The sequence below is a fragment of the Puccinia triticina genome, chromosome 7A (assembly GCF_026914185.1).
Source record: "Puccinia triticina chromosome 7A, complete sequence".
NCBI lineage: Eukaryota > Fungi > Basidiomycota > Pucciniomycetes > Pucciniales > Pucciniaceae > Puccinia > Puccinia triticina.
The window spans coordinates 7681846-7704192 of record NC_070564.1 but is presented as its reverse complement, the minus strand read 5'-3'; the positions used below and the strand labels follow the sequence as shown (position 1 = coordinate 7704192).

The 22347-nt window shown below is 46.2% G+C and overlaps 2 protein-coding genes across 2 annotated transcripts; both read right to left on the bottom strand.

The window, feature by feature from the left end:
• Positions 1 to 7632: 7632 nt before the first annotated feature.
• On the bottom strand, positions 7633 to 7973 carry PtA15_7A830 (uncharacterized protein; the record flags this gene model as incomplete). Its single annotated transcript, XM_053171477.1, has 2 exons — positions 7633 to 7782; positions 7830 to 7973. 2 exons carry the CDS (start codon positions 7971 to 7973, stop codon positions 7633 to 7635), a joined length of 294 nt encoding a protein of 97 aa, XP_053022654.1.
• Positions 7974 to 16249: 8276 nt separating this feature from the next.
• On the bottom strand, positions 16250 to 17309 carry PtA15_7A829 (uncharacterized protein; the record flags this gene model as incomplete). The annotated part of the gene is made up of 4 exons (XM_053171475.1): positions 16250 to 16306; positions 16369 to 16719; positions 16797 to 17063; positions 17130 to 17309. The coding sequence occupies 4 exons, from the start codon at positions 17307 to 17309 to the stop codon at positions 16250 to 16252; spliced, it is 855 nt and encodes a 284-aa protein (XP_053022653.1).
• Positions 17310 to 22347: the final 5038 nt, after the last annotated feature.

Genomic DNA, 22347 nt, shown 5'->3' with positions numbered 1-22347 from the left:
TCTCACAGGCCAAAAGTTTATGGCCTCTGATACGACAGAACGAACAATAGAGAGAGTCATTGAAAGGGGGTCAAGTTTTGCCTCCCGGGGTGGATTTAGCCTTGGCAGCAGCGACCGAGATATCGCCCTCACCACGAGCCTTGTGACGGAGAGATTCCGCCTTGAGAGCAGCCACAATTCGAGCCGAGGTGACGTTATCCTTGTTCATCATGGCCGAGACACAGTGAAGCCAGTCGACCGGGAGAGAACCTAAGAGAGCGGCCGCGTGGATGTTGTCAACCGTGAGTGGCCTTTCTGCGGTGAACAGGGAGTTGAGCCGCTCAGCGCACACTGCCATCTCCTTGATGTGAGATTCAACATCGTCACCAGATAAGCGGAGAAGAACCAGTTTGCGGAGCCAATAGATATGACCTCCGGCGGTGGAGTCTAGATGAGCCTCTCGAAGGGCATCCCACATCCCCTTCGCATCGTCAGGGAAGGCTTGGATGAAGCGGAGATTATCTTGATGGATGGTTTGGACGATGAACGAGCAAACATCGGCATTGTCCTTGGACCATCAAGCAGGACGTTCCTCGGGTTTTACTTCTTTGAGGAGATAACCGAGGCCAATGGAGTTTAGATGAACTGTGAGGACGAAACTCCATTTGAGGTAGTTGGAGTCAGCCTCCGGGGCCTGAAGCTGAGGGATCACGGTGACCCTGAGAGAAGAGGTGTCCGACTGGTTGAGGCCGATTTGTGGAGGTGGTTCTGCCATGGAGGCAAAGTTTGTTGCAGAATTTTGGAACAAAGATGGAGTTGATCCTTGAGGGTGTACACACACTGAAACGCTGAGCTTTTTCTTGTTTTTCGAGAGGTTGCACTGGTTTAAGTGCAGCTGGGAATCATAACCTGATGAAATGAAAAAAGACTGAAGCAGCAGACAGGAGTGAGTCGAGTGTGTTGGAAAGGATGATTTTATTTCATATAAAGAAAAAGAAAAGAGAAAAGAGAAGTGAGATGAAACTGACCTGAAGCAGCAGACAGGAGTGAGTCAAGTGTGTTGGAAAGGATGAGGAAAGTCTTTCCAACGTCTGCTACTCCAGGTTATGTAGTCGAGCAAGAACAGAGAAAAACCGTGACAGACATGTGACATGAGACAAAAGATGGAAAATGAAGATCGAAGCAGACAACATGATGAGCCAACCGCAACAATACAGTTTCCTCAACAAAAGGCTGGTACCCTGAGAAAATTATGTGCCTTCAGACTGCAGTTCCAGGATTCAACTAAAATAATTTTGGCCTCAAAAATCTCACTTTCCATTTTTATGTCAAGAATGTTGCCTCTGTCAGCAATACTGGATTCCTGAACTTTGATTAATTGCACAATATGATCCTTGTATAAACCACACATCTTATCTCAATTTAATTCAATTTCACGCTTTGGATTACAGAAATCCACACAAAACTTCAGAGACAGATCAACACAAAATGTCAGAGACCAAAAGTTTCATAAAACCGTACAGCCTGAGAGTATCTTATTGGAGACGAGTGCGTGGGGCTTGGCGGCGTGGCAGGCCTGGTCGACCTGGCACATGGTGTTGTGGCGACGGACGGTAATCCCATTAGATAACCCATTCCTGTTCGCTGAGGATGAGGTTATCCATGTTGTTTGAGAAGCCACCGTAGTCTGGAGAGCGTCCTGCAGGGACAAGGGGTCCCTATGAGACCCTCTGTTCAAGATGCTAATTAGTTAAGCTAGCATGAGTTTGGTATTTGAATACATATTATCTGCTTAAGTGTGCCATGATTGATGATTGGTGAAGTCACCAAATATGAGTGACTTGTAAGGAGCAAAGCATCAGCAAATCTATTGAGAAAGCAAGGAAACAGCCACCGTCAAAATCAGTCAGTGAAAAAGTGCACTAAGGCTTCTGGTAAGCGTCCATTTGATAGGAGAGTATCTACACACTCTTCTGGGACACCCAGCTGGAACATCAAATAATCTCCAACCCATTTTCTGGTCTGGAAAACTTCAGGCAGTTTGTGCAAAAGGTCAATCTCTGTCATGACGGCGAGGAGGAAGCAGAGCTGGGAGAAGAACAGGCCATCGACGTAGTGGGTGATGGCCGAGAAGATGGTGAAACTGAGGCCGTAGATGAGCACAAGGCCAACAACAAAGAAGCCGAGTGTTGTGACTGAAGAGAAAAACCCTCGACGTGTCATTGCTCCCGCACTCCACCTCTTGACTCCCCTGGCACTCCAGGTTTGGAGTTTGCACACCCCTCAACACCCCCCCTCAAACTCCACACCTAAGACTAAATACATGATGAGTAAGAAAGAGGAAATAAAAGTATAACAAGAGGTGGTCATAGATAGAGAAACAAGGATATGGATCTTTTTTTTTTTTTTTTTTTTTTGAAGAGAAACTATGGAGAAATGGATAAGCAATCAGAAAAACATGGAAAAGAATATGAAAGAATATGTTGATGATGGAAGAAAGGGAATGGAAAAGAAGTTAGGAAACAGGGACTTGAGAAATGAGATCTTGATGTTGATGAGCGCCTAAGACTTTTGTGAGGAAGTCTGCCAGGTTTTGTTTGGTTGATCTTGTGTTGTGATCGGATTGTGTCGTTGGTGAAAAAGAAATTTCTTTCAATGCTTTTGAAACTTGATCTTGAACCATTATCGTCCGCTACAAGAACAGCGGCCTTGTTATCACAAAGTAGTTTGCATTTGGCATTTGGAACTATTGATTGAAGTATGTGAAGGATGAATAACTTGAACTTTACCGCGCCGCCTAACGCAATGAACTCTGCGCCGTAAGTCGACTTTGCGACAGTCTTCTGTCTCCTGGATCCCCAGGCAATGGGACAGCCAAACAGTTTGATGATAAATCCTGAGGTGGATCGTTGAAATTCTCCTCCCCAACTAGCGTCTGTCCATGTCGTGAGTATTGTATCGTCGGGTTTGAAGATCAGTTTTTTGTTCCTTGTTGTCTTGATGTATTGCATCAGGTGATGCAATGCGTCCCAGTGTGTGTTGTTTGGTTTTGAGCTGAAACGTGCCAGGTAGTTAACAGAGTACGAGATATCCGGACGGGTACCCAGCGCAAGATAATTGAGGTACCCGATATAAGATTGGAAGTCGGTCGAATTGATGGACTCCGATTCTGATGACACAAGATCTGATGAAATCATTGGTGTCGTGGTGGTGTAATGACGAAAGTTGAATTGTTGATCATATTTCATCAAGACTTGATCCGTCAATAACGGTTGGGACAATGTCAATTTGTCGTCTGACGTTTCAATTTTTAATCCAACTATCTTGTCGGGTTTGTCGAACCATTTTACTCAAAGTGATTTTTCCAGATTCTCACGTAGTATTTGGACATGAGCAGCGGAGTTACTGAAGACAATTCCATCATCAACGTGGATCCATACAATGACTATGTGGCCGCCATTCTGGAATTTATAAAGACATTCTTCTACCTCGTCGCAAGTGAATTCCCATCGTTCTAGAAGTGATTTGAAATGTTTCCACCAGCAGCGGCTGGCTTGCCGGGTGCCGTATAAAGCTTTCTTGAGTCTCAGGACCTTCCCTTTCAAGTGAGGGAACAGTTCTACCGGGGGATCAACGTAGATGAGCTCATCAATTGGACTGTGTACGAAAGCTCCTGTGATGTCGAAAGCGTTAATGGACCATTTGAACTTGATAGCCAATGCAAACAGAAGGCGGAGCGAGGATAGCGAGGCCGTTGGTGCAAATGTGGACTTGACGTCGCGACCCAGACGTTGTTTAAATCCACGAACTACAAAACGGGCCTTGGGTTTCTCAATTTTTCCATCTGAATTACGTTTCAAATCAAAAACAAACCTAGTGCTGATCGAATATTTCTCGGCACGATCCTCCACCTCCCACGTATCAATGTCCTCGAGTTGTCTCCATTCCGCCAGGCATGCGTTGCGCCAGTATTCGGCTCTGGGCGATGATAATGCTTGTTTGAGGTTATTGGGGATCTCCATATCATGGCTGGTCGGGATTTTCTCGATCATGGTATCTTGATCTTCACAAATCTTCTCTGTTGGGACTTGGCCAAGAATAAGGGCTGACCGAATGTGTTGGTGCGAGATAGGATTGGAAACCAACGGTTTGCCCTGGAAGTCAAGGAATGTAGCACATTCCGAGACGTACGTTTTTGATGTTGATGGATTCCAAAATATCCAGCCTCGGCCATCCGATTGATAGCCAATGAGATGACCGATACAACCTCGAACGTCGAGCTTCCGTCGTTTTTCTTTTGGAATATGAACTGAAGCAAGTGTCCCAAATGGAAAAATTGATGAAGGATGTGGGTCCTTGTCAGACCAGAGTTTCAGTGGAGTCAAATCTTTTATTCTTGAGTTGGGTATTCGATTTGCGATCCAGCATGCGCATGTATATGCATAAGACCAGAGGTTTTGAGGGAGTTTAGACTGAAGGAGCATTGTCCGGGCCATGTCGCCCAGAGTTCTGTTCAGACGTTCCGCCTCACCGTTTTGTTTGGGGGTGTACAGAGATGAAAAGATGATTTGAGTGCCGAGTTCCGATGCAGCTGAAGACAAGTTTATTGAGTGGTATTCCTGAGCATTGTCGCATCGTAAAAATTTTGGTGCCAAACCAAATCGTTTCCTCAATGTTCGGATGAGAGAAATAAGATGTGGGACAACTTCAGCCTTGGTCTTCATTGGAATGGCGAAGGAATAGGTGGTGTGATGATCTCGAGCGGTGAGGATATAGCGGTTTCCGTGGATGTCCGGATCTAAAGGTCCCAGAACGTCAGAGACCAGGAGAGCAAGCTTGGAATCCCGGGGGATTATTTCCGGAATTTTTGCTCGACGGCTCTCGCTTTTGGATGTCCGACAGGATTCACATACAAATGGTGACCAAGACTTGAGATTGAAGGAAGGGACATATAGCTTGAGAAATGATTTTACAACATCATCTGAGACGTGTCCGAGTTTACAGTGCCAGTAATATGACTCGGAGAGTGGTTCTTGAGGAGTGTGGGGAGTCGAATGGGATTGGTCTTGATTAATGGTATATTGTGATCAAGTCACCGCCTGCACTGTTGGAGATGTCGCAATTATAGAGCCAATGGTCCAGGTTCTGTTTTGGTAAGGGGCAAATATAATACATGAGGGCGAATGAAGAAAAAGATCGTTGTTTTGAGAGAAAGATGGGATGAAACCGGAATCGAGAAGCTGTCCCAAGCTAAGAATGGTTCCCGTCATTTTCCGGCTGTAAAGGACTGCCGGAATCTCCCAGGTCCCATCTCCACTCGATATTCGCAGGTTCCCCCTATGAGTCGCAATCATCAATGCATCATTTGAAGCCAGATTTAGCTTCAATTCTTGTTTGAGCGGGATCATGGAAGAAAAATAAAGGAAAGATCCGCTCACGTGAGTGGTCGCCCCAGAGTCCACAACAGCGCCATCAACCCCCGCCCCTCCGTTTGTTGGTCCGGTGATTGATCAAATGTTCGCCAAAGATTGGGGTGCAGGTGGTTGGGCATAACCGGAAGCGGGGAGACCAGATGGGATTGGCGGCGGGAGGTGTGCATCCTCACGTAACACTGGGCAGTTTGAGCGCCAGTGTCCCTCGCCGCCACAATAACCGCACGAGTTGTTCCGTGCCAATAGATGCGGAGGAGGAGCAGGATTACCGCGGCAAATATTGCTGATTGCCGCAATAACGTCGTCACCTGTCGGCATCTTCCGTTGATTTGGCGGAGCTTGATTGTTGTTTGGTCGAGTCAGGGGATTTTGTGAAGGTCTATTTGATCCTGATGGTAGGTGTCGGTTGATCTGGTTCCCTCGTGAAATTGGTGGCTGCAGAGCTTGATAAGTGCGGAAGATGGTACCCTGCGCCGAGCCCTGGGTATCAAAACGGGCTGCCTCCCCGTACGTCGAGTTTATTATTGTTTGTACCTCGCAAGCGGTAGCATCTGTTTTGTTGCCAAGTTGAAGAGAGATTGTTTGATAGAATTGAGAGCGCGTCATCGTTGTTGGTGCTGGGATGATAATCTGGACAAAAAGTGACTCAAGGACTGGGCTCAGCGTGACTCCAACCTTCTTAAGATCAGAGAAGAGTTGGAAGAGATTGTTGAATCTTGTCTGGAGTTGCGCAAGGTCGGCCGGGGGATCAGCAGCCTTGAGTTCAAAAACTTTGTTGAGCAGATCGATCTGGCGAAATCGAAGGGAACCTTGGAAGTTTGTCTGAATTGCTTCAAAGGCCTCGATAGCGTTTGCTGCCGAATCCGCCATTGAAGAAAGTTCATCGTGTACAGTAACTTGGATTAAAAATAACAAAGAAGCAGATTCCTGTGCGGTTAGAACCGGGCAAGTATCAAAAAAATTTGTATGTCCAAGTGTTAAACAAATGGTCCGATTCAGGGCTCTTTTCCATTGATTAAAATTCGAACCGTCTGCCAGGAGCATTTCAATTGAATCTTTGTACTTGATCGGTTCTGATAAGAATTTTGCGCGGGGCGTGATCTCAATGGCTCCCGAATTCGAAGAAGACATTGTAGAAAATGAGGCTTGGAAATTGGATAGTTTGAGTTGGTAAAATAAGACGGATAAATCGTCTAGGGTCAAGCTTTGATCTGTAGGTACCCGGGTCCGGACGAGTAGAGGTTTAAAAAGGTGATTTGGTATGTACGGAAAATTGCCGTTGATTTGACTTTCGAGTTTGAACACGGAGGATGAATGCGTTTCAGAAGAGATAGGGTCCTTGTTTCGCTGTACTTGGGTAGCCGCTGGAGTGTCCAATTCCGGCAGGGGAGACGGTGGTAGTGGAGGAAGAGCAAGTAGAGCTTTGTAGGCTTTCGTCTGCTTTGGCCTTTTTGCTCGAGTTGGAGGGGGTAGAGGTCCTTGAAGTTCAGTTTTGTCTTGACGAGTGTTTACCATTCAACGATCCAGTATCCAAAGAGTGGATCTGATAGGCTAGTGACAGTGCGAGGAGTCAACTCTTAATCTGTTGTGACTGAAGAGAAAAACCCTTGACGTGTCATTGCTCCCGCACTCCACCTCTTGACTCCCCTGGCACTCCAGGTTTGGAGTTTGCACACCCCTCAACACCGAGGCTGAAGAGGATGTTGCCAATTGGCCAGCGGTCATTGAGGGTGCGGACGACAAGCAAGAGCTGGAGGATCACGTAGATGGCTACGCAGGCCCCGTTGAAGATGTACATGATGATCCACAGCATTGTTGGCTGGGAGGGCAAGAAGGAGGCCAGCGAGTTGAACGTTGCTATCACGACAAAAAACGTCAGACTGAACACCGCCAAACAGCTCCCTTGTAGCAACTGTCTCATCCATTCACAGATTCAAGGTCAAAATTTCAGTCTCGTGCTTTGGCTGCTCTCTCTCTATTGGGAGACCACTGACCCATAAGCTTAGGGGTGTGCAGTCTTTGGCAAATTGGAAGCCGACGAAACTGTTGACTGGCAGACACCAGGAGGTAGCCAAGAGCATGCTGGTCTCAAATGCGGCAAAAAACTGGGGGAAAACAAGGTCAGTTATTTTTTTGCCACAGGTTTGGGTGAAAGCGGGGGGAGGAGACAAACAGGGTAGATTTGAGATCTAGAGGGAATGAGTCTGCTGTTGAGGAAGAATTAGGAGAGGGTGACGACGGCATAGAAGTAGAAGAAGTGGATGATTTCCTTCCGGCCGACGGCGGTATATTTGGAGCAGATGTGGAGGATCATAGGTGGTCTTGAGGGCTTGCTGCGAGGGCCAAGGTGAGGCTTGAAGGGTCTGGCCGGCTCAGGGGAAATGAGCAAAGGGTTAGACTGTATTGATTGGGTTGCACGTAAGTCAATGGGGAGGGCGTGTTTGAGGGGTCGGAGCCATGGTTACGAGATGTGGATTGTTGTTGGTTGGTCGGGCGACAATGTTCAGAGAACGCCCGCGGCAAGAGTTTTAGTGGTGTATGGTCGTGGCTTGAGGTCTGCATTGTTGTTGGGTGGATGTTTTGGGAGTAATGGGCAAGGAGGAGGGATTATAAAAGGAGAGGTGGGCTCGGTGTGATTTTCCTCAGGCGACCCACAAGCTGTAATTCCAGCCAGGGGCGTCTCACCCCCATCCGCTGTTGCATTTGCGCAGTCTGGCAGGGGATATTTGTGGGCCCCCCTTGTGCTTTAGGGCTGGGGTTCTTCCTCCCAAGGCTTTTTAACCCTGCTAGACAGGGATGGGTGTTGGGCCACGGTGCATCAGCTTGCTGCGCTAGGTGGCTGGGTGCAGGCGCTTTTGGGTTTTTTTCTGCAGACTCTGTTGTTGTTATTAGGCTGGTTTGGTGCAAAACCTTGGCCTTTTGTCAGGCTTTTTTGTATGAGGGAAAACCTCTGATTTTTTTTTTGTTTTAGCTTATTGTAGGGGAAACCCTTGAATTTTATTTCTACAAATCTGAGACTTTAATATACTTGTATTATATGAATTTTTCCCTATTTTTGATGTGTTTGTAAGCGGATTAGTCTTACCACACCGGTCATGCATGTGGTCTGGCAAAACCAGGCATCCAGTCGCGGATTCTGCTAATTCCGTGACTTGACTTTGGGAGAATCACTCCTCTGCCAAAAACATAAATCATATGACTGTATCCATTAGAAGGTCTATTTTTTTATGTAATCAACCACCCTCACCCGGATCATGCATGTGGTCAGGCAAAACCAGGCATCCAGTAGTGGATTCTGCTAATTCCGCGATTGGACTTTGGCAGAATCACTCCTCCGCCAAAAACATAAATCATGTGTCTAGCTTAGGGATGGGCCCTGGTACCCGTTGGTGGGTACTAGGCACCCATTGGTGGGTACCTGCTGACATGTCCTAGTACCCGCCAGCGGGTGCCGGGTGCGGGTGCGGGTATCTGGTTTTGCCAAAAAAAAAGCGGTGGGTACCCACCCGGGTACCTGCCCATTTCTGCCACTGGGCGGGGGAACCAATTGGGGACCCGTGGTTGTTGCGCAACAACCAAGTATATGCATTTTTCCTGTGACATATATGTACATATCCTGTGAAACCACACTTGGTACCAGGTCCTGGCCCCACCAACCAATATACTCAGTACCCTCCTCAGCACAAATCTGATATGGTCATGGCGCCCAAAAGCAAGAAGCGCTGCAAATCATCTCCACAAACCTCTGACCCCAGTAGCTCTCCTAATTCTAAAAGAGTCGCTAGAAGAAAGAAACCGACTGTGTCCGATCTCACTGAACATTCAGACCAAGAACAGCAACTGACATACCATGATAGCACGACTCCCGCAAGTACTCAAGAGTCAACAACTCATCAAATTTCCGATGATAAAGAGCTCAGTTAATACCTTGCAAGCTCCACCTTTAATCTTTATTGCTAAACAAGTGAAAAACTGACAAATTTTTTCATTTTCCAGATTGGGCACGTAAATTGCACAGCAATTCCAACAGTTCAGCCTATGCGTACTATGACCCGCCCATGCTTTCTGACCAACTCGACAAACACAGGCGCAGGATGATTGCATTCTTGTGTAAGAGGTGGGTAGTTTCTTTTCTGGAATTCTTTCCAATTACTTCCACTCATCACTTCTCATGTCGTAAACTGCAGCTCTGGCTCAAAAATCCACCGCCCTACATACAATACGTCTCCGACTAACCCCTCAAAGCATGTTGCTGGTTGCCTCAAGAAGCAACAAGCAGTGAATGATAATTTCAAACTTGCTGCACTTGGTTTATCTGGAACCGGTGATATAGATCCGCAAGAGGTAAGTCAATCCAATCGCTTCTTTCTCATCTCACTCAATAAGGACTGAATGGTTTATTGATTAGGTCCCCCAGCTCTGTGCAATCTGGTGCGCTGAAACTGCTCGACTTTTCATAGCTCTTGGCAAGGGCGCACATTGAAACATTCTGCATCCGATTGTCCTGAGAAATTTACCTACACGAAAGACGGTGTCCCATGACATATTCAGGCTTTATACGTTGGTACAGGAGTCTCTCATTGAATCATTCAAAGTTTGTTCTTTTTTTCTTTTTTATGTTGCTGATTTTTACTAATTTTTATGTTTTTACTTATTGCTAGAGTCATCAAGGCGCCATGTACTTAGGCCTTGATGCCTGGCAGTCCCCTAATGGGTTTGATATCCTAGGAACCGTAATATATTGCTTGGTTCAACAAGAAAATGGGGACTTTGAATTGGAGTCAATGCCTCTTGACTTTGTTAGGTTAAAAGACAGACACACAGGTGCCTATTTGGCTGACACCGTCCGGATAATTGTTGAAAAATTTGGTTTAAAAAACAAGGTAAGCATGTCAGAGTTACTATCTTCATCTATTACTGGGATTAATCGCTTTTTTTCTTGCAGGTCTGTGGTATAGTCACCGATAACGCCACAATTAATCAAACAATGGTGAATGAAATCAAGAAGTTCAAGTGGGCTCGATTCCACGGCGAGACCAAATGGGTTCGATTTTTTCGCGCATATCTTGAATTTGATTGTTCAAGTCATTTTGCGCCCTTTTGGAAGCCACAAGAAGAAAAACAGTGGGCAGGACAACTTTGACAAGAGCATGGACTTGGATGAATCCGACCAAGATGATGAAGAGGACACAGAACACCAGATTGAGTTGTATGTATGTTCTTCTCTTTTTGCAGGTGAACTCTGCTGATTTTTTGCTAACCATACACAGGTAACTACAACGAAGGTACCCATTTGAACAATGAAGACTCCGATGAAGACTTATCCAATGATCCAATCAACTCTGGGTGTATTATGAATCCCATTGATGATCAAGAACTCAAACTTGAAACTGGCGACATCAATGATTTGAGCAACAAAGACAATGATGATGTATACACTTCCCAATCATGCAAGGAGAGCTTGGCAAAGGTATTCTGTTATTTCCTGTTTTCAAAATTCCAGAAAATTACTGATATGTATTGCTAGTTCCGAGTGATTTTGCGAAAGCTGAACAAGTCGCCAAACTCCAAGGCGCTCTTTGTGGAGATCTGTCAAGAGAAGGAATGTTTGACACCACACAATGTTGAGCGGGAAGTCAGGACCAGGTGCAACTCTCCAGTATCAAATGATGCTCGGCGGCGATGTGAGTAGTTATTTTCCCACTCAATCCAAACATACTAACATTTTGGTATGCAGTCTTGAGTGGCAGAAGGATAAGCGACACAGCACTGATTGAGCTTATCACATCAACCAAATTTATCTCAACTTGGCACGCAACCTTGTCAGCATACTAGAACCCTTCTATGAAATAACCCTTATGGTCTCAACTCGTGGCGGGGCGCAAATATCACAAGTGGTTGTCTTCATCAACCAAATCACCAGTCACTTATTGAGCATCATTTCTGATCAGCGTGATGTATACCCCGCGGCCTTGAGGAATGCTTGCCGTGCAGGCCTTTGTCTGACAAACAAATACTATACCCTTACGGATTGCTCACCGCTGTACCGGGTTGCTATGAGTAAGTTTTATTATAAATTAACCTTTGACATAAAAACTGATAAACACAACTTACTTTGTAATTCCCAAGTTCTGCACCCATCTTTTAAAGATGAATATTTCAAACTGGCAAAGTGAGAACCCAACGTGGTAGACAGAAAAGTGAAAAATCAAAAGTTTTTCTCATACATATATTTACTTGTAATACGCATCAAGATACCATCAAACAGACCTCAGAAATGGTTTCTACGGCCAATTTTACTCCTAGTCACCACTGGAAGCATCACCTGAACCCCACTGGATTGGAACCTACACTTCTTTGTACACTGGACACCCATCACACGTTCAACATGCCCAGTCACCAGCCTGTCACAAGCCTCAAGTCAAGGATCACAGCATTATGCTTATACACATCACAGGATACAAACATACATCTCCCCATCAGACTACAGTCATTACGTATTATCAAGTACTCTTCTATTTACATATTATGATGTCATTGCACACTGACTCTGCAGCCTCAGACTTCATTTATGCACCCCCTGCATCCACCTGTCAACTCATGCAGTCTACTGTCACTTTACGCAGCCTTCATGCGGCCCTACTGCATTCTTCTGACATCATTTATGTACCCTTGACATATTATGACATCATCTGTATCTACTCCCACCAGCTAAAATCCCTCACACTGTTGTCTAGATTAGTTGAAACCCTAACCCACAAGCCCCTCTGGGGCTCCACTTTTGTCTATATAAGGAGCTCTCTCCTCCCCAGTTTTCAGCTCCTCAGCTCAGTACTCACCAGTTATTTACATACCACCCTTCACACTTACCATCACCACCACACATCATTACATCCCGTATATTTGCAAATAACTACTGAACTCACTCTCAAAAATCTCACATACATGTCATTGAACAACTTCATCTGGAATTAGACCAGACCTATCACTTGAATAAAACCTGCCAAGCATAGCTTGGTGGGTCTTGATGACTGATAGCATAGAAGGGCAGAGTTTGCACCTCCATCATCCCCTTCTCCATTCAGCAAAAGGGTTTCACAACCACTTTTGATTCTTACACAAAGTGGATTTCTGAGGCCGTGCAACTTGCCAGAGACATTTGGGAAAGTCAGTACAAACCTCTAACTCAGCCACCTCCAAGTAGACCCGATCCCCGCCCAAAGGTGAGTGAAACCGAAGCAACTTTCTTTGATCATTTCAATCTTATTGTTATTCTAGCCTGCTAATATCTTGCTAATATCTGCACGCCAGCCTCAGACAGGTGTTCTTTCCCGGCTGAGTGGTGCTTCTGAAGCACGCACAGGCACTGCATTGAGCAATCCACTCACTATGTGGCTTGCTGGAGGGTTAAATTTGGATGATGAAGGGCAGCAGGTGAACCCTCTAAAGTGGTGGATTGCCCAAGGGCGTGCGGGAAATAATCATGGAGGCCTGCTCCAGATGGCACTGGATGTCCTCAGTTGTCCAGGTATGTTTTTTTCTCTATCTTATATTTTTGAAACAACCATCTGACAACTTGTGTATGAAACAGCAACTACGGTGGACAACAAGCGATCATTCAACTTCGGTCGGGATTATGTTTCAGTGAGGCATCACCGCCTCAGTGACTCCTCTCTCACTTGAGGAATGGCAGTTTCTTTCTACTCGAAAAACAGTAAGATACAAACTGGCATGTTGCGTACATGGAAGATGGAACAGAGGAGAAAAGAGATACAAAAAGGCAAGGGAAAAGGTAAGAAGAATGAGGAGATTGTTGAGGTAGATAGCTCTTAAATTGGTTAGTAATAAATACTCAGGAGCATTTTCTTGCCAGCAAAAAAGGATAAAACAACAGTTACCCGCCGCCTGAACCCGGGTACCTGCAAACCAGTACCCGGGTACATGCTTTGACCCGCTTTAGTGGGTGCAGGTGCGGGTGCGGGTATCTAACTTGGGTTATAATTTAGGGTAGTACCCGCACATGTGGCGGGTACCCAGGTACAAAGGCCCATCCCTAGTCTAGCCCCACAAAAATTTCTATTTTTTTAAGTAATCAACCACCTTCACCCCGGTCATGCATGTGGTCCGGCAAAGCCAGGCATCCAGTCGCGGATTCTGCTAATTCCGCGACTGGAATTTGGCAGAGTCACTCCTCCACCAAAAACATAAATCATATGACTGGATCCATAAAAATTTCTATTTTTTTTTATGTAATCAACCACCCTCACCCCGGTCATTGGTCTGGCAACACCAGGCATCCAGTCGCGGATTCTGCTAATTCCGCGACTGGACTTTGGCAGAATCACTCCTCCACCAAAAACATAAATCATATGACTGGATCCATAAAAATGTCTTTTTTTTATGTAATCAACCACCCTCACCCCGGTCATGCATGTGGTCCGGCAAAACCAGCCATCCAGTTGCGGATTCCGCTAATTCCGCAACTGGACTTTGGCAGAGTCACTCCTCCGCCAAAAACATAAATCATGTGTCTAGCTCCATAGAAATGTCTATGTTTTTATGTAATCAACCACCCTCACCCCGTTCATTCATGAGGTCCGGCAAAACCAGGCATCCAGTTGTGGATTCTGCTAATTCCGCGACTGGACTTTGGCAGAGTCACTCCTCCGCCAAAAACATAAATCATATGACTGGATCCATAAAAATATCTATTTTTTTATGTACTCAACCGTCCTCACCCGAGTCATGCATGTGGTCCGGCAAAACCAGGCATTCAGTCGCGGATTCTACTAATTCTGCGACTGGAGTTTGTGAGAATCACTACTCCACCAAAAACATAAATCCTGTGTCTAGTTTTAGACTTCCAGTTACTGGGGTCACACTTCTGATTACCTGTGTAACACCTTTGGTTACCTGGGTAACCACTTTGGTTAGCCAGGTAACACCTTTGGTTACCTGGGTAACAACTTTGGTTACTGGGGTAACACCTGTCGTTACCTGGGTAGCACCTTTAGTTACCTGGGTGAAACCTTTGGTTACCTGGGTAACGCTTGTCTTGCTTTTTTGTTACCTGGGTACTACTTTTGGTTACCTGGGTACCACTTTTGGTTACCTGGGTAACACTTTTGATTACCTCGAGGTAACACAATGACGATCTTCAGTTGTTTTGTGAAATCCTAATGTTATGGCTGGGGTACCCTGGGACGTTACCTCATTACCTCCCAGCCAAATGAGGTAACAGGTAACATGCCTGCGGTACCCAGGGATGGCAGGCTTGTACTAGGTGTCTAGAAAAGTTTGCAACATTATCTGGGAGTTGAATAACAATGCCCAAGCTAAGGCCAAACTTAAGGAGAGAGTCATTGTCTAAGTGAGATGAGCCAAAATTCTTGTAAGAGCTGAAACCATTTGGTTTTAGTATGTTGGTGAGATCTTCAACCTCAGTAGAGTCACACCCGATGAAGGCAACATAGTCACCAATCGTATGAGTTCGAAGTATGTCAGGCAAGAGGCAGCGAGGATTAGGCTTGGAGGTGTCAGCTGATTGAGGTGGCCTGTGTTCTTCAACTGCTTTTTCAAGCAGCACCGTCACCACAGTTGAAATGAACAACAGATTAGGGGGTTTTAAAATTGATCCAGGAAGCGTTCCAGGTCGGAGTTTCCAGGAAAAATGAGCGACCTGGAACGCTTCCTGTGGACCTGATCTCCTTCTTCCTATGCCATTCCAGGACATCCAGGAAAACAGGAAATCAGGAAATTAAAAGAGGACAAAAGAGGATAAATCCCACCTTTCTTCTCAAACCCTGGACCCCCGCCTTTTTTTCTGACACCCCTACATCATCTTTCCCACCACCGCACACTAGCTTCGAGCAAATTTTTGTACACCGCCCGCCATGCTAGAAAGTACCTCCCGCTCAACAGTGATATCAAGCAGTCAAGACTCAACCCAGAGGAGTCCCTCCCGGTCAACAGCCATATAAGGCAGTTGGCTGGGAGCAGTACCTCCCGGTTGACAACCACATACATACAAGAGTTGACCGGGAGGAGTCTCTCCCGGTCAACAGCCATAAAAGGCAGTTGACCGGGAGCAGTAACTCCCGGTCAACAGCCATATAAGGCAGTCGACCGGGAGCAGTACCTCCCGGTCAACAATAACATACATACAAGAGTCAACCGGGAGGAACCAGAAGGAGTCCCTCCCGGTTGACAGCCATATCGAGCAGTCATCCGGGAGGGACTGGAGCAGTAGTACAGTACCTCAGGGTCAACAGCCATATAAGGCAGTCGACCGGGAGCAGTACCTCCCGGTCAATAACCACATACATACAAGAGTCGACCGGGAGGAGTCCCTCCCGGCCAACAGCCATATCAGGCAGTCATCTGGGAGGGAATTCTCCCGGTCAACTGCCTTATATGGTTTTCAGCAGGGAAAGTCCCTCCCAGTCGACAACAATTAGAGCAGTCAGAATTGTTTCAGTTTGAGCCCATTTGAAACTTCTGATGAAAAAAAGAAAAAATGTGCAAGAAAGTCCGATGAGGTCAGATAAACTTGTGGTTGCGTGGGGGGAAGGAGCTGGTCCTTTGGGGACCCCAAAGGCATGGGACAAAACATGTTAAAACTGATAATCATTTCCAGGTCTTGTTTTTCTGGGTTCAAATGCAGGAAGTTCCTCTTTCTGGGGGTCTCAATGTAGAACCTCCAGGAATTATTTTTTGGCTGTGTTTTGGCTTTCCTGGAGTTTGGACCTGGAACGCTTCCTGGATCAATTTTGAAGCCCCCTATTGTGTGTTTGAGATCCTGCAGGTGGCGCCGGGGCCACAGGCTTCTTTGTGACGGTTCAGAATACAAGATTGGAAGGAGGGGATAAAAGCAAGACCCCAGTTTTTCTTGCAAGCTGAAAGGGAGATTTTATTTCAGATATGAGATGAACAATCAAGCAATGAAACAAGGACTCACCAACACATCTGCCCACTTGCGCACATTACCATCTGTCAAAGGGAGGTACTTTGAAACATTGGTCAGATGTGGATAGGCAGGATTGAAGCGGTCGTAATCTTTATTCATGCCGTATCTTGCGTAAATTTGGGACATGTAGAGCTCTTGATCTTGGATCACCAAACCCTTGTTGTCTGAATCATCATCCATTTCTTCATCATTGTTGTTATCAACGCCTGCCTGGTCACTTGAGCCTTCTTTACATTGAGTCGATGGTTCGTCTTTGCAATCAGGCTCTCGTGGTGGGCCTTGACTTTCTTCTTGTTTGGGTTTTCTTGACTCGGGAACACTCCCGCCCTTCGTGGAGTGGGTCTTGATGATATCAGCTCAATCCAACGGCGATAATCAGCTGGATTTGCAAGATTGATTGGATGAGACTTTGGATGAACTCGATGATTTGGGATAAACGCTTTCCATTCAATTGCTGGAATGCCTTTCTTGCCAGCTTTTGCAATTGTCTTATCAACACCGAAAAGAGCGGCATTACACGCTGACACAACATCCTTTTTGAACTCCTTGAAGGCAAGTTCATTTGGGTTGATCAGAAATGAGAGCTTAGGATTGTTTGATTTGGCTGGTTTCCAGGTCATCTCCTTCTTTTGGTTTTGCTGCTCCAAGTATAGCGCGTATGAGATATGGCATTCAAATGGAAACACCTGAAAAAAGAAAGGTTTGGTCAGCAATTGGTAAGAACATGTAGGAAGGAAAATGAAATGATCAACCTCAGTTGGAGCTGGGGTTGGCAATTGAGCTGGAGCCGAGGTTGAAAATTGAGAAATGACATTGTGAGGAAGAGGGGATTTGGGAGATTCAGAAGATTTTGAAGAGCTGTTTGAATGATCATCTTGACTGTGTCCTAATTGAGGGTTTCCTGGGGCGTGATGCAACGATTGGAGGTACATGCTGACCATACTTTGATTTGAGCCTAACAACATTATAATTTGAATTGAACTGGAGTAGAAGATTGTAGGTGAACACAGCTGCAGAAAGGGAAGAGTGTAGCGGTGCTTGGATGATGTGAATGAAGCAATGATTGGGAATCGGTCCAAAACATGAAATGATAAAAGACATCAGAAGTTAGAAAAGTGAAATTGGTAAAAACACTGGGCAGAAACTTTTGGCAAATACTGATTATTGGATTTGCAATTTTTTGATTTTTGTGATCTGTCCAAGGTTAGTTGCAAACCCAATATATGATCCTGTTTGCATATCAAAGGGACACATTGTAGATAGTCTAGCTAAAATCCCTCAGTTGTACTTTCTCACCAGCCAAATTCCCTCAAAGCTGCTCACCTGGAGCTAAATTCCCTCATCATTGTCTATATAAGGAGGCCTCTGCCTGCCAGTTGTTCCCTCCTCATGCCATCCGGAGTCTATATCCACTACTCACTTATCACAACTCATATTATCCTCTATCCCATATTACAGCCATCAGTTCATATCACCACTCAGTTCACATACCTTTCACACTTTATTTGAAATTTATATCACCACTCAGTTCTTATACCTTTCACCAGTAAGCAGTCCCCGGTTCCACTCCTGGTTAAGCTTAGCTCCCTCTCACCCTCATCACCCCTCACTTTCTGAACTTATATACCCCCAGGTCAAGGACCTAGGTTCAAACCCCACTCGATACATCAAGTCACCATACATCAGTAACACCATCAACCTTGGACATTGACAACAATCCTCTTATATATCTCATCTTTGAACATATCCTATCACAAAATAAATTGCCAAGCTTACCTTGGGGGTCTTGTTTTCTGATATACAGAAAGGCAGAGCCTGCACCTCATCCATTCCTTTTGCCATTCAGCAAAAGGGTCACACAACACCTTTTGAGTCTTACACCGGCCTTCTTTAGGGAAACATGCCAATTCAGATAGGCCTTTCACATCATTCTAACAGGGGTGTACATGTTTTTGATCTGCGGGAGGCCCAACCTGCAATTTGTAACAAACTTACAGACACACACATGAAAGTTACAAGCAAAGTGAAAACAATGAACAACTTCATGTGCATATAAATAACATGAATTGAACCCCAATAATTCATCTCAATTAACAAACAGTTCAAATTGAATTATGATTTGATTGTGACCATTGTGTCTTAGTGGTTTCAACTGTGTTCCAGTTGCATTCCAGTTGACTTCTGCATGACTTCTGGATGGTTTCTGCATGAATCCAGGATCACTTTAAGTTCATTTGTGGATTAGTTCCAGAGTTTTTCATTAATTCTTACCCTACTTTCATCAAAGGCATCCAGCACAGTTATGGAAAAAGGGTACAGTATGGCACTCTCTGGAGAGTGCGTCAAAATCTCCCCTGGTGAATGGTGTGACTTGAGAGGTAAGCCTCTCCTTTGTTAAGGTCTGTTCTGTGGAGAGGAAGATGGGGTCTGGGTTCTGCATCCAAGATGGTAGATTGCAGGATGAGGAAGAGGCTTGGATCTCCAGCCTCTCGAACCTTGAGTATGGTCCGTGACATGTACGTGTAGTCTATGTACATGTGAGTCTGCGCTGCGGAGCCCGTGCTACGGCTCATAACATTATCCCCCCTTTAATGCCCAAGCCGCCCCCTTTTCTGGTTGGTCAATGAGAAAAAAAAAAAAAATCCTCCTCTTTTGGCTCTGCATTCTGTCCCCGGGCAGCATTAAAAAACCCAGTGGGAAAAAGCTTGCCCTCTCACTTTCTTCTCCGCGTCCTCCGATGCCTGGCCGCCGCCTCCGGAAATTTCGAGTTAAACTCCGCCAATAGGTCTCCGCTGTTCTTCAAGTTCGCCTCTGGCTCCCAAGAATTTTCCGCCGGTCCAAATCCGCGCCAGCTGACAAGGTATTGAGTCGTCCGCCCTCTCCGCCGGCTGTCCAGTATTCCGTCAACCTCTCACTTATCTCCGCCTTGACTTTTACTGGCTCCGGGGTCTGCCGCTGTCGGTGGGCGATCTCGTCGGGCTTGTGTTTGCGGAGTACTGACACGTGGAAAACTGGGTGGACTCCCTGCATGGAAAGCGGAAGGGTCAGTTTGTAAGCGGAGGTTGAAATTCTGCTAGCTATTGGGAATGGTCCAAGCCAGCGGTGTTCCAATTTGGGGCTGGGGCGTGTTGTCGAAATATTGCGCCCATCTAGCCAAACCTTGTCTCCACTGTTCCATTCCGGTGTTTTCCGCACTCCGCGGTCAAACTGGCTTTTCATGGCCTCCTGCGCCGCTTCTAGACAGTGCTTCAGTTTGTCCTGTACCTCTGCAAGCTGGCGGAGTCGCTTCGCCACTGCCGGTACACACTGTCCCGCCGATGGAATTCCGCTGTACGATGGGTTGAAACCGTAATTTGCCTTGAATGGTGACACCCCTGTTGACGTGTGATCGTTGTTGTTGTAAGCAAATTCCGCCGTTGCCAGGAGCGGAGCCCAATCATCCTGTCGTTAGCTCACAAAATGGCGGAGATATTGCTCCACCGCTTTGTTTGTGATTTCCGACTGTCCGTCTGTCCTTGGATGGTACGCCGTAGATGGTTGGAGGCGGATGCCAAGTCTGTTGTCCAATTCCCGGGTGATTTGGGATACAAAAATGCTCCCTCGGTCGGAAACAATAGTCTTCGGAGTGCCGTGGAGTTTCCAAACGTGCTCTGCCATCAGGTCCGCTAACTGCTCCGCATTCATGGACTTCCTGCAGGGGATAAAATGTGCCATCTTTGTCAGACGGTCAACAACAGTCAGTATGCTGTCGTAGGAGCGGGATTCAGGTAGGTCTGTGATGAGGTCATAGCTGATGTCCGTCCACGGCCCCGCCGGAATTGGCAGCGGCTCCAGTGTCCCAAATGGCTGTTGCGTTGAGGCTTTAACTCTTTGACAAGAATCACATCCATCCACGTATTGGTTGACGAACTTCTTCTGGCCGTTCCACACAAAACTCCGTCGGACAAGGGCAAGGGTGCGGGATCGGCCTGGGTGGCCCGCCGCTTTGGTGTTGTGTCGGCTCTTCAGGATCTCGGTCCGCAGTGCTGGGTCCGCCGGTACCACTATCCGCCCTTTGTCGTACAAGATGCCATCAGTCTCCGTGTATCTGTTCCGGTTACCTGTGGGGGTTTTCAAGGATTCCATCCATCCGGTCAGTTGGGCATCGAGTGGGGTCAATTCTCTGATTCTTGCAATGATCTCCGCATCAGCCATTGCCAGTTCATTTTCCGCTCCGTGCTCCGCGTCTATCCCCAGTACGTCTACCTCAAACCAGTGCTCCGCCTCCGCCAAGTCAATTGATTCGTCCTTGAACCAGGATTCAAACTCCGATATCTCCGCAAAAGTCCGCTCCGTGATGTTATTGGGCTTCAGCAGCTGTCCAAAGGTCAGTTTTTCACCAGGGGCGGGGGCTAGGTCCGGTCTTCTTGATAGGGCATCGGGTTTGGTGGCTTGGCGGCCCGGGCGGAAGATGATTTCAAAATCAAAGCAACCCATGGTCTCCGCCCACCGCGCCTGTCTCCGAGTGAGCTCCTTGGTGGTCATGAAGCTTTCTAGGTTCCGGTGGTCCGTGTAAACAATGGCGGTCAGGCGGTGCGGGTTTCCTTCCAGGTACTGCCGCCACTCTTTGAAAGCGGCAACAATGGCCAATAGTTCCTTGTCAAAGATCTCGTAGTTCTTCTCCGCCTGCACCAATGATTGGGATAAGTAAGCGACGGGGTGGAGTTCTTTGTCTTTGTTGCAGACTTGAGACAAGACTGCTCCAAGCGCGAAGTCGGAGCAGTCACATTCCAGGATAAACGGCTTGTACGGGTCCGCAATCTTAAGTATTGGAGTGGAGGTGAAAGCGGTCTTTAGGCATTCAAAAGCGGAGTTACATTTGTCATCCCAGACAAAGGGGGTTGTTGCTTTGGTCAGGTCGTGTAGAGGTCTGGTCTTCCCCGAGAAGTGGTCAATGAACCGGCGGTAAAAGTTGGAGAATCCGATGAACCGCTGAAGTTCCGTAACGTTCCGCGGTGCGGGCCACTCTGTCAGCGCCTTCACCTTTGCGGCTTCCATTCTAATCCGGTTCCACGCAATTAAGAGTCCAAGATATTCCACCTCCGGTTTTGAAAATTCACATTTCTCCGGTTTCAGCCATAATTGATGCTTGCTCAGGGTCTCCAGGATTCTGTTGACCGCCGCCTTGTGATTGGAGCCTTTCTGTGTGTATACCATAATGTCATCCAGGTATGCGGTGGTGTCCTTTCCAATTTGTCCAAGGAGCATGTCCTGCATGAAGTATTGAAAGTATCCCAGCGCTCCTGTGGGTCCAAACGGCATGGTGAGCGGAGCGAATTGCCCTGCCTTGCAGATGAACGCTATCTTATCCTCATCTCCCTCTCACTACCAAGATGGATGAATTTGCGATGTCGTATATTGATCAAGATAGCGTATATTGATCAATTTTTTTTTTTTATTATTCCTCTTGATACCTTTGTCTGTTTTCCATGTCTCCTTGATACTATTCTATAATCTCTCTCCTTCTGCCTGTGTTAGCTTCAAGCCACAGGAATTTTTTTTTTTCTTTTGCCTGATAACATTCATAAATTTCTACTTACACCACTCAATTCTTCCTGAAAAAAAGACGTTGCAAGTTTTAGGATTAATCCAGGGTAGCTGAGGGGTCTCAAATTTTTTTCTTTTTTTTTTTTACTTCAACAATTGATGTTATCAGAAGTCTCCAAATCGACTTTTTTTCAAAAGAGGAAAAACATTGACCCCTGACCTCTCTCATGATACCATCCTGCACACATTTTTAATTTGGTTGGTTGAACTTGATCAAGATATTGCATATCATACTTGAAGTGCTACATGCATAGAAGGCCTTTTTGAAATTAGTTTACCATGGTTTAGCATATTTTTGTCAGGTTCTTTTTTTTATCCACTTTTGTTATCAACCACAGATTTATGAGGAATATTTCCACATAAAATTTCATCGGACAATTTTTC